The sequence below is a fragment of the Carassius auratus genome, unplaced genomic scaffold, assembly GCF_003368295.1.
Source record: "Carassius auratus strain Wakin unplaced genomic scaffold, ASM336829v1 scaf_tig00214261, whole genome shotgun sequence".
NCBI classification, from domain to species: domain Eukaryota; kingdom Metazoa; phylum Chordata; class Actinopteri; order Cypriniformes; family Cyprinidae; genus Carassius; species Carassius auratus.
In genome coordinates, this window is record NW_020527584.1 from 43,886 (window position 1) to 57,634 (window position 13,749).

A 13,749-nucleotide genomic window follows, 5' to 3' on the forward strand; every position below is an offset into this window, starting at 1 on the left:
TTCCCTGTCCTGCTCCAGCGCCCTGGCCATAGCCGCTTCCCTGTCCTGCTCCAGCACCGCTTCCCTGTCCTGCTCCAGCACCCTGGCCATAGCCGCTTCCCTGTCCTGCTCCAGCGCCCTGGCCATAGCCGCTTCCCTGTCCTGCTCCAGCGCCGCTTCCCTGTCCTGCTCCAGCGCCGCTTCCCTGTCCTGCTCCAGCGCCGCTTCCCTGTCCTGCTCCAGCGCCGCTTCCCTGTCCTGCTCCAGCGCCCTGGCCATAGCCGCTTCCCTGTCCTGCTCCAGCGCCGCTTCCCTGTCCTGCTCCAGCGCCCTGGCCATAGCCGCTTCCCTGTCCTGCTCCAGCGCCGCTTCCCTGTCCTGCTCCAGCGCCGCTTCCCTGTCCTGCTCCAGCGCCCTGGCCATAGCCTCTTCCCTGTCCTGCACCAGCGCCGCTTCCCTGTCCTGCTCCAGCGCCGCTTCCCTGTCCTGCTCCAGCGCCGCTTCCCTGTCCTGCTCCAGCGCCGCTTCCCTGTCCTGCTCCAGCGCCGCTTCCCTGTCCTGCTCCAGCGCCCTGGCCATAGCCGCTTCCCTGTCCTGCTCCAGCGCCGCTTCCCTGTCCTGCTCCAGCGCCCTGGCCATAGCCGCTTCCCTGTCCTGCTCCAGCGCCGCTTCCCTGTCCTGCTCCAGCGCCGCTTCCCTGTCCTGCTCCAGCGCCGCTTCCCTGTCCTGCTCCAGCGCCGCTTCCCTGTCCTGCTCCAGCGCCGCTTCCCTGTCCTGCTCCAGCGCCGCTTCCCTGTCCTGCTCCAGCGCCGCTTCCCTGTCCTGCTCCAGCGCCCTGGCCATAGCCGCTTCCCTGTCCAGCTCCTGCGCCCTGGCCATAGCCGCTTCCCTGTCCAGCTCCTGCGCCCTGGCCATAGCCGCTTCCCTGTCCAGCTCCTGCGCCCTGGCCATAGCCGCTTCCCTGTCCAGCTCCTGCGCCCTGGCCATAGCCGCTTCCCTGTCCAGCTCCTGCGCCCTGGCCATAGCCGCTTCCCTGTCCTGCTCCAGCGCCCTGGCCATAGCCGCTTCCCTGTCCTGCTCCAGCGCCCTGGCCATAGCCGCTTCCCTGTCCAGCTCCTGCGCCCTGGCCATAGCCGCTTCCCTGTCCAGCTCCTGCGCCCTGGCCATAGCCGCTTCCCTGTCCAGCTCCTGCGCCCTGGCCATAGCCGCTTCCCTGTCCAGCTCCTGCGCCCTGGCCATAGCCGCTTCCCTGTCCAGCTCCTGCGCCCTGGCCATAGCCGCTTCCCTGTCCAGCTCCTGCGCCCTGGCCATAGCCGCTTCCCTGTCCTGCTCCAGCGCCCTGGCCATAGCCGCTTCCCTGTCCGGCTCCTGCTCCAGCGCCGCTTCCCTGTCCGGCTCCTGCTCCAGCGCCGCTTCCCTGTCCTGCTCCTGCTCCAGCGCCACTTCCCTGTCCGGCTCCTGCTCCAGCGCCCTGGCCAGTGCCGCTTCCCTGTCCTGCTCCTGCTCCAGCGCCGCTTCCCTGTCCTGCTCCTGCTCCAGCGCCGCTTCCCTGTCCTGCTCCTGCTCCAGCGCCGCTTCCCTGTCCTGCTCCTGCTCCAGCGCCGCTTCCCTGTCCTGCTCCTGCTCCAGCGCCGCTTCCCTGTCCTGCTCCTGCTCCAGCGCCGCTTCCCTGTCCTGCTCCAGCGCCCTGGCCATAGCCGCTTCCCTGTCCTGCTCCAGCGCCCTGGCCAGCGCCGCTTCCCTGTCCTGCTCCTGCACCGCTTCCCTGTCCTGCTCCTGCTCCAGCGCCCTGGCCATAGCCGCTTCCCTGTCCTGCTCCAGCGCCCTGGCCAGCGCCGCTTCCCTATCCTGCTCCTGCTCCAGCGCCGCTTCCCTGTCCGGCTCCTGCTCTAGCGCCCTGGCCAGCGCCGCTTCCCTGTCCGGCTCCTGCTCCAGCGCCACTTCCCTGTCCGGCTCCTGCTCCAGCGCCCTGGCCAGCGCCGCTTCCCTGTCCTGCTCCAGCGCCGCTTCCCTGTCCTGCTCCTGCTCCAGCGCCGCTTCCCTGTCCTGCTCCTGCTCCAGCGCCACTTCCCTGTCCGGCTCCTGCTCCAGCGCCCTGGCCAGCGCCGCTTCCCTGTCCTGCTCCAGCGCCGCTTCCCTGTCCTGCTCCTGCTCCAGCGCCGCTTCCCTGTCCTGCTCCTGCTCCAGCGCCGCTTCCCTGTCCTGCTCCTGCGCCCTGGCCATAGCCGCTTCCCTGTCCTGCTCCAGCGCCCTGGCCATAGCCGCTTCCCTGTCCTGCTCCAGCGCCCTGGCCATAGCCGCTTCCCTGTCCTGCTCCAGCACCGCTTCCCTGTCCTGCTCCAGCGCCGCTTCCCTGTCCTGCTCCAGCGCCCTGGCCATAGCCGCTTCCCTGTCCTAGTCCAGCACGGCTTCCCTGTCCTGCTCCAGCACCCTGGCCATAGCCGCTTCCCTGTCCTGCTCCAGCGCCCTGGCCATAGCCGCTTCCCTGTCCTGCTCCAGCGCCGCTTCCCTGTCCTGCTCCAGCGCCGCTTCCCTGTCCTGCTCCAGCGCCGCTTCCCTGTCCTGCTCCAGCGCCGCTTCCCTGTCCTGCTCCAGCGCCGCTTCCCTGTCCTGCTCCAGCGCCCTGGCCATAGCCGCTTCCCTGTCCTGCTCCAGCGCCGCTTCCCTGTCCTGCTCCAGCGCCCTGGCCATAGCCGCTTCCCTGTCCTGCTCCAGCGCCGCTTCCCTGTCCTGCTCCAGCGCCGCTTCCCTGTCCTGCTCCAGCGCCCTGGCCATAGCCTCTTCCCTGTCCTGCACCAGCGCCGCTTCCCTGTCCTGCTCCAGCGCCGCTTCCCTGTCCTGCTCCAGCGCCGCTTCCCTGTCCTGCTCCAGCGCCGCTTCCCTGTCCTGCTCCAGCGCCCTGGCCATAGCCGCTTCCCTGTCCTGCTCCAGCGCCGCTTCCCTGTCCTGCTCCAGCGCCCTGGCCATAGCCGCTTCCCTGTCCTGCTCCAGCGCCGCTTCCCTGTCCTGTTCCAGCGCCGCTTCCCTGTCCTGCTCCAGCGCCGCTTCCCTGTCCTGCTCCAGCGCCGCTTCCCTGTCCTGCTCCAGCGCCCTGGCCATAGCCGCTTCCCTGTCCAGCTCCTGCGCCCTGGCCATAGCCGCTTCCCTGTCCAGCTCCTGCGCCCTGGCCATAGCCGCTTCCCTGTCCAGCTCCTGCGCCCTGGCCATAGCCGCTTCCCTGTCCAGCTCCTGCGCCCTGGCCATAGCCGCTTCCCTGTCCAGCTCCTGCGCCCTGGCCATAGCCGCTTCCCTGTCCAGCTCCTGCGCCCTGGCCATAGCCGCTTCCCTGTCCTGCTCCAGCGCCCTGGCCATAGCCGCTTCCCTGTCCTGCTCCAGCGCCCTGGCCATAGCCGCTTCCCTGTCCAGCTCCTGCGCCCTGGCCATAGCCGCTTCCCTGTCCAGCTCCTGCGCCCTGGCCATAGCCGCTTCCCTGTCCAGCTCCTGCGCCCTGGCCATAGCCGCTTCCCTGTCCAGCTCCTGCGCCCTGGCCATAGCCGCTTCCCTGTCCAGCTCCTGCGCCCTGGCCATAGCCGCTTCCCTGTCCTGCTCCAGCGCCCTGGCCATAGCCGCTTCCCTGTCCTGCTCCAGCGCCCTGGCCATAGCCGCTTCCCTGTCCAGCTCCTGCGCCCTGGCCATAGCCGCTTCCCTGTCCAGCTCCTGCGCCCTGGCCATAGCCGCTTCCCTGTCCAGCTCCTGCGCCCTGGCCATAGCCGCTTCCCTGTCCAGCTCCTGCGCCCTGGCCATAGCCGCTTCCCTGTCCAGCTCCTGCGCCCTGGCCATAGCCGCTTCCCTGTCCAGCTCCTGCGCCCTGGCCATAGCCGCTTCCCTGTCCTGCTCCAGCGCCCTGGCCATAGCCGCTTCCCTGTCCAACTCCTGCGCCACTTCCCTGTCCAGCTCCTGCACCCTGGCCATAGCCGCTTCCCAGGCCATAGCCGCTTCCCTGGCCAGCACCCTTACCTGCACCCTGGCCAAAGCCGCTTCCCTGACCTGCGCCCTGGCCATAGCCGCTTCCCTGTCCTGCGCCCTGTCCCGCACCCTGGCCATAGCCGCTTCCCTGTCCCGCGCCCTGTCCCGCGCCCTGGCCATAGCCGCTTCCCTGACCCGCGCCCTGGCCATAGCCGCTTCCCTGACCCGCGCCCTGGCCATAGCCGCTTCCCTGACCCGCGCCCTGGCCATAGCCGCTTCCCTGGCCAGAACCGTTTCCATGGCAAGTTGCCTGACCTCTTCCCTGGCCACGCGGTTCACTGCATGCAAAGCCACCGGTGGTTGGGCAACATTTCTGTGTGGCAGGACACTGGCCATCATTGAAACAGCTATCAGCACAGAGTGGGATCATCTCCGGTATGGGACATTGACCTGGCTTCACTGCATGAACACAGATAGTCAGCTTTAGTTTGTGCATATAGACCAGAGATCCTTAAATCTGGACTTCGAGATCCACATTCCTGCAGAGTTTAGCTCCAACCCTAGTCAAACACACCCGAGCATGTTAATCAGTGCCAGTCAATGTCTTTGGGATCATTAGAAAAATCTGAGGTAGGCGGCTTTGATCAGGGTTGGTGAATGGCAAGTTTTATCTAAAGAAAGAATTCCATTCCAAGTCAGTGGTTCTCAATTCCAGTCATGGAACACCCTTACTTAACACACCGGATTGAAATCATCAGCTTGTTGGTCCAGTTCCTGGATCTCTCTCCTGACAAGCTGATGATCACAATCTGGGGTGTTAAATAAGGGGGACATGCAAAGGGATGGCTTTAGCAAGGGACGAGCAAGGGGTCCCCGGGACTGGAATTGAGAACCACTGTTTGAAGCATTATTCCTTTTTATTTTGTAAATCCATCCGGTCCTTAAAGCCATCCCAAGGGATGATTTCAATCCGACTTTAGAGAACAACTAAAGGCAAACTCTCTGCTTAGGACTTACATTGAATCCAGAGTGTTACTAGTATGTGTGTGTGTGTGTGAGTTTAACCTTAGCATCGATTATTAACTGAAACTCACTGAAAACAGGCAGCACGCAAACAGGCCCAAATTCAAATCGACAGCATTTGTGCCCTCCAGGGCAGTCTTCATCAGAGGAACAGCCTCGATGGGATGGTTCGACCATCAGCCTCTCCGGACAGAAACCATCCACTAGAGAATTCAAGAGGATTATAAGGGGAGTGCGGTTTCACCATTTGTAAATCTGTGGTTTTGCAATGGGTCTCAAACCGAAATACAAAGTTTATGCATTTGTCTGCTTCATATCAAAAGCGGTTTAAAACCTACTACGCATTCATAAGCGATGTTAACTATTTTCAAAGACTGAAAGTCACTCATTTCTGCATTTCTTCAGGTTCTGTAATGAAATTAACAGATCTTTTCACCTGTGGTTCGTCTTTGAATAGCGCGAGCTATGCTGAAGTATCCAAACAGACAGAAAAAAACAGCAATCAACGAGAAATACATTCGAGCTGTCATCCTCCCAGCCTGTGATCTCTGCTGGAAAATGCAGTGAATCGGTGCGTCAGGACAAGCAGACAGCAAAGAACACAAAACTAAAACGATTACTTGTTGCTGCAATACCAACTTCTGTAAAATGGGATTTTAAAGATTGAAGGAAAACAGGTTAATTCCAACCCTGATCAAACTCACCTGCCTGTAGCTTTCTAGTAATCTGAAATGCCTTGATTAGCTTGTTCAGGTGTGTATGATTGGGGTTGGACCTGCTGAATGCTACGTTCTAGCCATGTCATAAATTTACGCTGGGTACACGCCAGAAGATAATCGGTCTGATTTTGGGCCGATTTCTCCCCTTCCGACAATCATAGCTATGTCCCGATTATCTTGACTGTTCTACAGATTATGTTATCTGATTTTCTCTTGCCGTGAGGTGTGTTAAGAGTGTCCGAATCTGATCGGAAGAACATCGGAGACGCCCCGATCGCGAATCGTAAATATTTAACACGTTTAATATTTACGATCAGAATCCTGATGTGTGGGGGGAAGCCCGAGGAAAAATGCGTGCACGCTCTGGAGATTATCACGTGAAACGAAACCGTATCCAATCAGAAAGCGAGATGATGGAAGACTGAAGCCGTCATGGCGCAGCACAAAGTGAAATTGTTGCGGACAGCAGAGATGGAGGATCATCTTGTTGATTTGTGGCAACAGCACAAATGTTTATACGACGTGTCGTGTATAAAATCATTCCAAACACTATCATTGCAATTTCTTCCTGCATATCGTCCGCCATGATTATTCTGAAGTCTCGCGAGATTTCCTGTGTTCAGTCGAGACTCTGGTTGAAAATCTGTTTGTGTGGTGCACTGTCTTTGTCACATCAGACAGACCGAAGCGGTGCGTGCCGGTTCTTCTTAATCTTTTATTTTTTTTTTCTTAAAATTATCCAGAACAAAATTTACAACAGTAAATGTACAAGAGTGTGCAAACCATTTATTCAGTAAATCAACAACTGTATTAAAAAAAATTACAAGTCTTGTTTTTATTAACGATGTTCTCCAAACTGGTGCGGTAGTCCTCAAGTCTCCTGAAGAAAATGGATGAAATTTGGCTTGAACCGATACCTTACCCAAAATAATAAAAAGTTATTACATTCATCTGAACGCATACGTATCAAAGTTATTTTACTGGGAAGCAATACTTTTTCCATTACATTTTGCACATCCACCCAAAAAACAAAAATTCATATAAACACAATTACAAAATACATGTATAATATAGACTCCTGTTCCATTGACCAAACAAATCGCAGGGATAATCAAGATCCAGATTAAATCTCTAACACACTTTAGCCACATATACCATTAAATAGGGCTGTCACGATAGTAGATTTTTCATATCACGGTTATTGTGGCCTTATCGATATACTATAGAAACCTTGGGGGGGCGGTAGTCAAATTATTTTTTGTCTTTCAGTTTGTCCTTTTCACCCAACGAACAGAAGGATAAACGCAGGACACAATACTCTGGCTTTCTCCATCTTCTTTGTAGCTCCTATGAAATATCAAGAGAGAAAATATGGTCAAGTTCAACAGTGAGGAATAAATATTTATGGTAACTCCTTACAATGAGATGGTTTGTTAACATTAATGTATTAATTAACATGAACGAACAGTGAACAATACGTTATTTTTTATTGACAAACAAAGATTAATAAATTGTGTAGAGTCATTCATTGTTCATGTTAGGTCACAGAACATTAATGTTTACAAAGACAACTTGAGATTTTATTAATTCATAAGCTAATGCTGAAATTAGCATGAACTAAGTGCTGTGGAAATATTGTTCATTATTATTTGTCATTTATATGTTAACTAATGAACCTGATTGAAGAATGACCGCAGATGAGGCATTAAGTGCATGGCACTGCGACCAACTTAACATTTTACAAGTTTAACGTAGCAATGTGTTTGCTCAGTTTTTCGTAGCTACGCACAGGCCATATTGATTGAAAATACAAAAACAAGACGAGCAAAGAAAACGTGGTACTTAAATAAAATCACCCTTTACTTAAATGTAGGAACACAGACAACCGCTGTTAACAGGTTAATATAACATTTCCCAGTCTAGGACTAGAAAAAGAATGGCAACTTACTCTGAGAAACACTGCTCTCCTCAGAGTGGCTGTGTCTTCTTGTGTGACAGGTGCCAGCGTTAAGACACAATACTGCCACCTGGGAGCTCAACCAGGTAGTGGCGCTGGAGTATTAACGTGGTGTAATCATAACAGAACTGTTCATATAAAATATTGCGGACATGCTAATATCGGTATATCGCGACACCCCTACCATGAAACATTTTAAATAAAGCCTCTTACTTTATTTAAACCGTATTTTTCACAAACACGCCAAGCTTTATTCCAATTATAAGTCCACAAGAAGCTTTTGACCTGTAACATCGGTTATGCTATTCCTATATTTATTAGGACGACTGTTTAAGAATCGACGTCTCTTAGAAACATGCCATCTTTAATGTATTGCCTCAAGAATCACAAGAACTTATGGAACCAATTTCAGCATTCATGAAAGGTTTCTAGAGCACCAAATCGGCATAATACAATGACTTCCAACTGGAATAATGGCTGCAGACTATTCAGCTACCCAAGAATAAATTTTAAATACACAAAACAGTTCTTTTAAATTGGCAAAAAGATAGATCATAATTTGCTAATTGTCCAGTACTCGGGGAGAGGAACTTACAGCACTGATGCCAGAGAGCGGTTATGTGAGAGCAAAATGATACCAAACACAAACTCTTCAAATCAAGCAATTTTTTATTTATTTGAGGTGATAGTAGTGGTTAGAGAGAGTCAGAAAATCTTTCTAAACAGTTTGAGCAAACAGGGAAAAACATGACATCTGAACAAAAGCATTGGGAAAAGACCCCCAGAAAGTATTATGCAAAATTCCCATGAACATGTCCCTAAAGGCGACATTGACCTTTGCCACATCCCCGACACTTCCCTTGACCACTTCCCTGTCCTGCTCCTGCTCCAGCGCCCTGCCATAGCCGCTTCCTTGTCCTGCTCCAGCGCCCTGGCCATAGCCGCTTCCCTGTCCTGCTCCAGCGCCGCTTCCCCTGTCCTGCTCCAGCGCCCTGGCCATAGCCGCTTCCCTGTCCTGCTCCAGCGCCGCTTCCCTGTCCTGCTCCAGCGCCCTGGCCAGCGCCGCTTCCCTGTCCTGCTCCAGCGCCCTGGCCAGCGCCGCTTCCCTGTCCTGCTCCAGCGCCCTGGCCAGCGCCGCTTCCCTGTCCTGCTCCAGCGCCGCTTCCCTGTCCTGCTCCAGCGCCCTGGCCATAGCCGCTTCCCTGTCCTGCTCCAGCGCCACTTCCCTGTCCTGCTCCAGCGCCCTGGCCAGCGCCGCTTCCCTGTCCTGCTCCAGCGCCCTGGCCATAGCCGCTTCCCTGTCCTGCTCCAGCGCCGCTTCCCTTGTCCTGCTCCAGCGCCGCTTCCTGTCCTGCTCCAGCGCCGCTTCCCTGTCCTGCTCCAGCGCCCTGGCCATAGCCGCTTCCCTGTCCTGCTCCAGCGCCCTGGCCATAGCCGCTTCCCTGTCTGCTCCAGCGCCGCTGGCCAGCTCCCTGTCCGGCTCCTGCCCCAGCGTCCCTGGCCAGCGCCCTGTCCGGCTCCTGCCCCAGCCGCCCTGGCCAGCTCCCCTGTCCGGCTCCTGCCCCAGCGCCGCTTCCCTGTCCGGCTCCTGCCCCAGCGCCGCTTCCCTGTCCTGCCCAGCGCCGCTTCCCTGTCCTGCCCCAGCGCCGCTTCCCTGTCCTGCCCCAGCGCCGCTTCCGCTGTCCTGCCCAGCGCCGCTTCCCTGTCCGGCTCCAGAGCCCTGGCCAGCGCCGCTTCCCTGTCCTGCTCCTGCGCCGCTCCCTGTCCTGCTCCTGCTCCAGCGCCGCTTCCCTGTCCGGCTCCTGCTCCAGCGCCGCTTCCCTGTCCGGCTCCTGCTCCAGCGCCGCTTCCCTGTCCGGCTCCTGCTCCAGCGCCGCTTCCCTGTCCGGCTCCTGCTCCCAGCGGCCGCTTCCCTGTCCGGCTCCTGCTCCAGCGCCGCTTCCCTGTCCGGCTCCTGCTCCAGCGCCGCTTCCCTGTCCGGCTCCTGCTTCCAGCGCCGCTTCCCTGTCCGGCTCCTGCTCCAGCGCCGCTTCCCTGTCCGGCTCCTGCTCCAGCGCCGCTTCCCTGTCCGGCTCCTGCTCCAGCGCCCTTCCTGTCGGCTCCTGCTCCAGCGCCCTTCCCTGTCCGGCTCCTGGGCGCCCTGCCAGTGCCGCTTCCCTGTCCTGCTCCTGCTCCAGCGCCGCTTCCCTGTCCTGCTCCTGCTCCAGCGCCGCTTCCCTGTCCTGCTCCTGCTCCAGCGCCGCTTCCCTGTCCTGCTCCTGCTCCAGCGCCGCTTCCCTGTCCTGCTCCAGCGCCCTGGCCATAGCCGCTTCCCCTGTCCTGCTCCAGCGCCCTGGCCCAGCGCCGCTTCCCTGTCCTGCTCCTGCACCGCTTCCCTGTCCTGCTCCTGCTCCAGCGCCCTGGCCATAGCCGCTTCCCTGTCCTGCTCCAGCGCCCTGGCCAGCGCCGCTTCCCTGTCCTGCTCCTGCTCCAGCGCCGCTTCCCTGTCCGGCTCCTGCTCCAGCGCCCTGGCCAGCGCCGCTTCCCTGTCCGGCTCCTGCTCCAGCGCCACTTCCCTGTCCGGCTCCTGCTCCAGCGCCCTGGCCAGCGCCGCTTCCCTGTCCTGCTCCAGCGCCGCTCCTGTCCTGTCCTGCTCCAGCGCCGCTTCCTGTCCGCTCCTGCTCCAGCGCCGCTTCCTGTCCTCTCCTGCCTTCCAGCGCCGCTTCCCTGTCCTGCTCCTGCGCCCTGCCATAGCCGCTTCCCTGTCCTGCTCCAGCGCCCCTGGCCATAGCCGCTTCCCTGTCCTGCTCCAGCGCCCTGGCCATAGCCGCTTCCCTGTCCTGCTCCAGCACCGCTTCCTGTCCTGCTCCAGCGCCGCTTCCCTGTCCTGCTCCAGCGCCCTGGCCATAGCCGCTTCCCTGTCCTGCTCCAGCACCGCTTCGCCTGTCCTGCTCCAGCACCCTGGCCATAGCCGCTTTCCCTGTCCTTGCTCCCAGCGCCTGGCCATAGCCGCTTCCCTGTCCTGCTCCAGCGCCGCTTCCCTGTCCTGCTCCAGCGCCGCTTCCCTGTCCTGCTCCAGCGCCGCTTCCCTGTCCTGCTCCAGCGCCGCTTCCCTGTCCTGCTCCAGCGCCGCTTCCCTGTCCTGCTCCAGCGCCGCTTCCCTGTCCTGCTCCAGCGCCCTGGCCATAGCCGCTTCCCTGTCCTGCTCCAGCGCCGCTTCCCTGTCCTGCTCCAGCGCCCTGGCCATAGCCGCTTCCCTGTCCTGCTCCAGCGCCGCTTCCCTGTCCTGCTCCAGCGCCGCTTCCCTGTCCTGCTCCAGCGCCGCTTCCCTGTCCTGCTCCAGCGCCGCTTCCCTGTCCTGCTCCAGCGCCGCTTCCCTGTCCTGCTCCAGCGCCGCTTCCCTGTCCTGCTCCAGCGCCGCTTCCCTGTCCTGCTCCAGCGCCCTGGCCATAGCCGCTTCCCTGTCCAGCTCCTGCGCCCTGGCCATAGCCGCTTCCCTGTCCAGCTCCTGCGCCCTGGCCATAGCCGCTTCCCTGTCCAGCTCCTGCGCCCTGGCCATAGCCGCTTCCCTGTCCAGCTCCTGCGCCCTGGCCATAGCCGCTTTCCCTGTCCTGCTCCAGCGCCCTGGCCATAAGCCGCTTCCCTGTCCGGCTCCTGCTCCAGCGCCGCTTCCCTGTCCGGCTCCTGCTCCAGCGCCGCTTCCCTGTCCTGCTCCTGCTCCAGCGCCACTTCCCTGTCCGGCTCCTGCTCCAGCGCCCTGGCCAGTGCCGCCTTCCCTGTCCTGCTCCTGCTCCAGCGCCGCTTCCCTGTCCTGCTCCTGCTCCAGCGCCGCTTCCCTGTCCTGCTCCTGCTCCAGCGCCGCTTCCCTGTCCTGCTCCTGCTCCAGCGCCGCTTCCCTGTCCTGCTCCAGCGCCCTGGCCATAGCCGCTTCCCTGTCCTGCTCCAGCGCCCTGGCCAGCGCCGCTTCCCTGTCCTGCTCCTGCACCGCTTCCCTGTCCTGCTCCTGCTCCAGCGCCCTGGCCATAGCCGGCTTCCCTGTCCTGCTCCAGCGCCCTGGCCAGCGCCGCTTCCCTGTCCTGCTCCTGCTCCAGCGCCGCGGCCAGCGCCGCTTCCCTGTCCTGCTCCTGCTCCATGCGCCGCTTTCCCTGTCCGGCTCCTGCTCTAGCGCCCTGGCCAGCCGCCGCTTCCCTGTCCGGCTCCTGCTCCAGCGCCACTTCCCTGTCCGGCTTCCTGCTCCCAGCGCCCTGGCCAGCCGCCGCTTCCCTGTCCTGCTCCAGCGCCGCTTCCCTGTCCTGCTCCATGCTCCAGCGCCGCTTCCCTGTCCTGCTCCTGCTCCAGCGCCACTTCCCTGTCCGGCTCCTGCTCCAGCGCCCTGGCCAGCGCCGCTTCCCTGTCCTGCTCCAGCGCCGCTTCCCTGTCCTGCTCCTGCTCCAGCGCCGCTTCCCTGTCCTGCTCCTGCTCCAGCGCCGCTTCCCTGTCCTGCTCCTGCGCCCTGGCCATAGCCGCTTCCCTGTCCTGCTCCAGCGCCCTGGCCATAGCCGCTTCCCTGTCCTGCTCCAGCGCCCTGGCCATAGCCGCTTCCCTGTCCTGCTCCAGCACCGCTTCCCTGTCCTGCTCCAGCGCCGCTTCCCTGTCCTGCTCCAGCCGCCCTGGCCATAGCCGCTTCCCTGTCCTGCTCCAGCACCGCTTCCCTGTCCTGCTCCAGCACCCTGGCCATAGCCGCTTCCCTGTCCTGCTCCAGCGCCCTGGCCATAGCCGCGTCCCTGTCCTGCTCCAGCGCCGCTTCCCTGTCCTGCTCCAGCGCCGCTTCCCTGTCCTGCTCCAGCGCCGCTTCCCTGTCCTGCTCCAGCGCCGCTTCCCTGTCCTGCTCCAGCGCCGCTTCCCTGTCCTGCTCCAGCGCCCTTCCCTGTCCTGCTCCAGCGCCCTGCCCAGCCGCTTCCCTGTCCTGCTCCAGCGCGCTTCCCTGTCCTGCTCCAGCGCCGCTTCCCTGTCCTGCTCCAGCGCCGCTTCCCTGTCCTGCTCCAGCGCCCTGGCCATAGCCTCTTCCCTGTCCTGCACCAGCGCCGCTTCCCTGTCCTGCTCCAGCGCCGCTTCCCTGTCCTGCTCCAGCGCCGCTTCCGCTGTCCTGCTCCAGCGCCGCTTCCCTGTCCTGCTCCAGCGCCGCTTTCCCTGTCCTGCTCCAGCGCCGCTTCCCTGTCCTGCTCCAGCGCCCTGGCCATAGCCGCTTCCCTGTCCTGCTCCAGCGCCGCTTCCCTGTCCTGCTCCAGCGCCGCTTCCCTGTCCTGCTCCAGCGCCGCTTCCCTGTCCTGCTCCAGCGCCGCTTCCCTGTCCTGCTCCAGCGCCGCTTCCCTGTCCTGCTCCAGCGCCGCTTCCCTGTCCTGCTCCAGCGCCGCTTCCCTGTCCTGCTCCAGCGCCGCTTCCCTGTCCTGCTCCAGCGCCCTGGCCATAGCCGCTTCCCTGTCCAGCTCCTGCGCCCTGGCCATAGCCGCTTCCCTGTCCAGCTCCTGCGCCCTGGCCATAGCCGCTTCCCTGTCCAGCTCCTGCGCCCTGGCCATAGCCGCTTCCCTGTCCTGCTCCAGCGCCCTGGCCATAGCCGCTTCCCTGTCCAGCTCCTGCGCCCTGGCCATAGCGCTTCCCTGTCTGCTCCAGCGCCGCTTCCCTTTGCTCCAGCGCCGCTTCCTGTCCTGCTCCAGCGCCGCTTCCCTGTCCCTGCTCCAGCGCCGCTTCCCTGTCTGCTCCTGCGCCCTGGCCATAGCCGCTTCCTGTCCTGTCCTGCGCCAGCGCCGCTTCCCTGTCCTGCCTCCCCAGCGCCGCTTCCCTGTCCTGCTCCAGCGCCCTGGCCATAGCCGCTTCCCTGTCCAGCTCCTGCGCCCTGGCCATAGCCGCTTCCCTGTCCAGCTCCTGCGCCCTGGCCATAGCCGCTTCCCTGTCCAGCTCCTGCGCCCTGGCCATAGCCGCTTCCCTGTCCAGCTCCTGCGCCCTGGCCATAGCCGCTTCCCTGTCCAGCTCCTGCGCCCTGGCCATAGCCGCTTCCCTGTCCAGCTCCTGCGCCCTGGCCATAGCCGCTTCCCTGTCCAGCTCCTGCGCCCTGGCCATAGCCTTCCCTGTCCATGCTCCAGCGCCCTGGCCATAGCCGCTTCCCTGTCC

At 60.9% G+C, this 13,749-nt stretch overlaps 1 protein-coding gene across 1 annotated transcript; it reads right to left on the minus strand.

The window, feature by feature from the left end:
* Positions 1 to 2,467: 2,467 nt before the first annotated feature.
* LOC113091715 (fibroin heavy chain-like) lies at positions 2,468 to 5,642 on the minus strand (the record flags this gene model as incomplete). Its single annotated transcript, XM_026257284.1, has 3 exons — positions 5,384 to 5,642; positions 4,192 to 4,383; positions 2,468 to 3,033 (listed from the first exon to the last, which is right to left on the minus strand). Coding segments are annotated over exons 1-3 (852 nt in total), but the record flags the coding sequence as incomplete, so codon positions are not given.
* Positions 5,643 to 13,749: the final 8,107 nt, after the last annotated feature.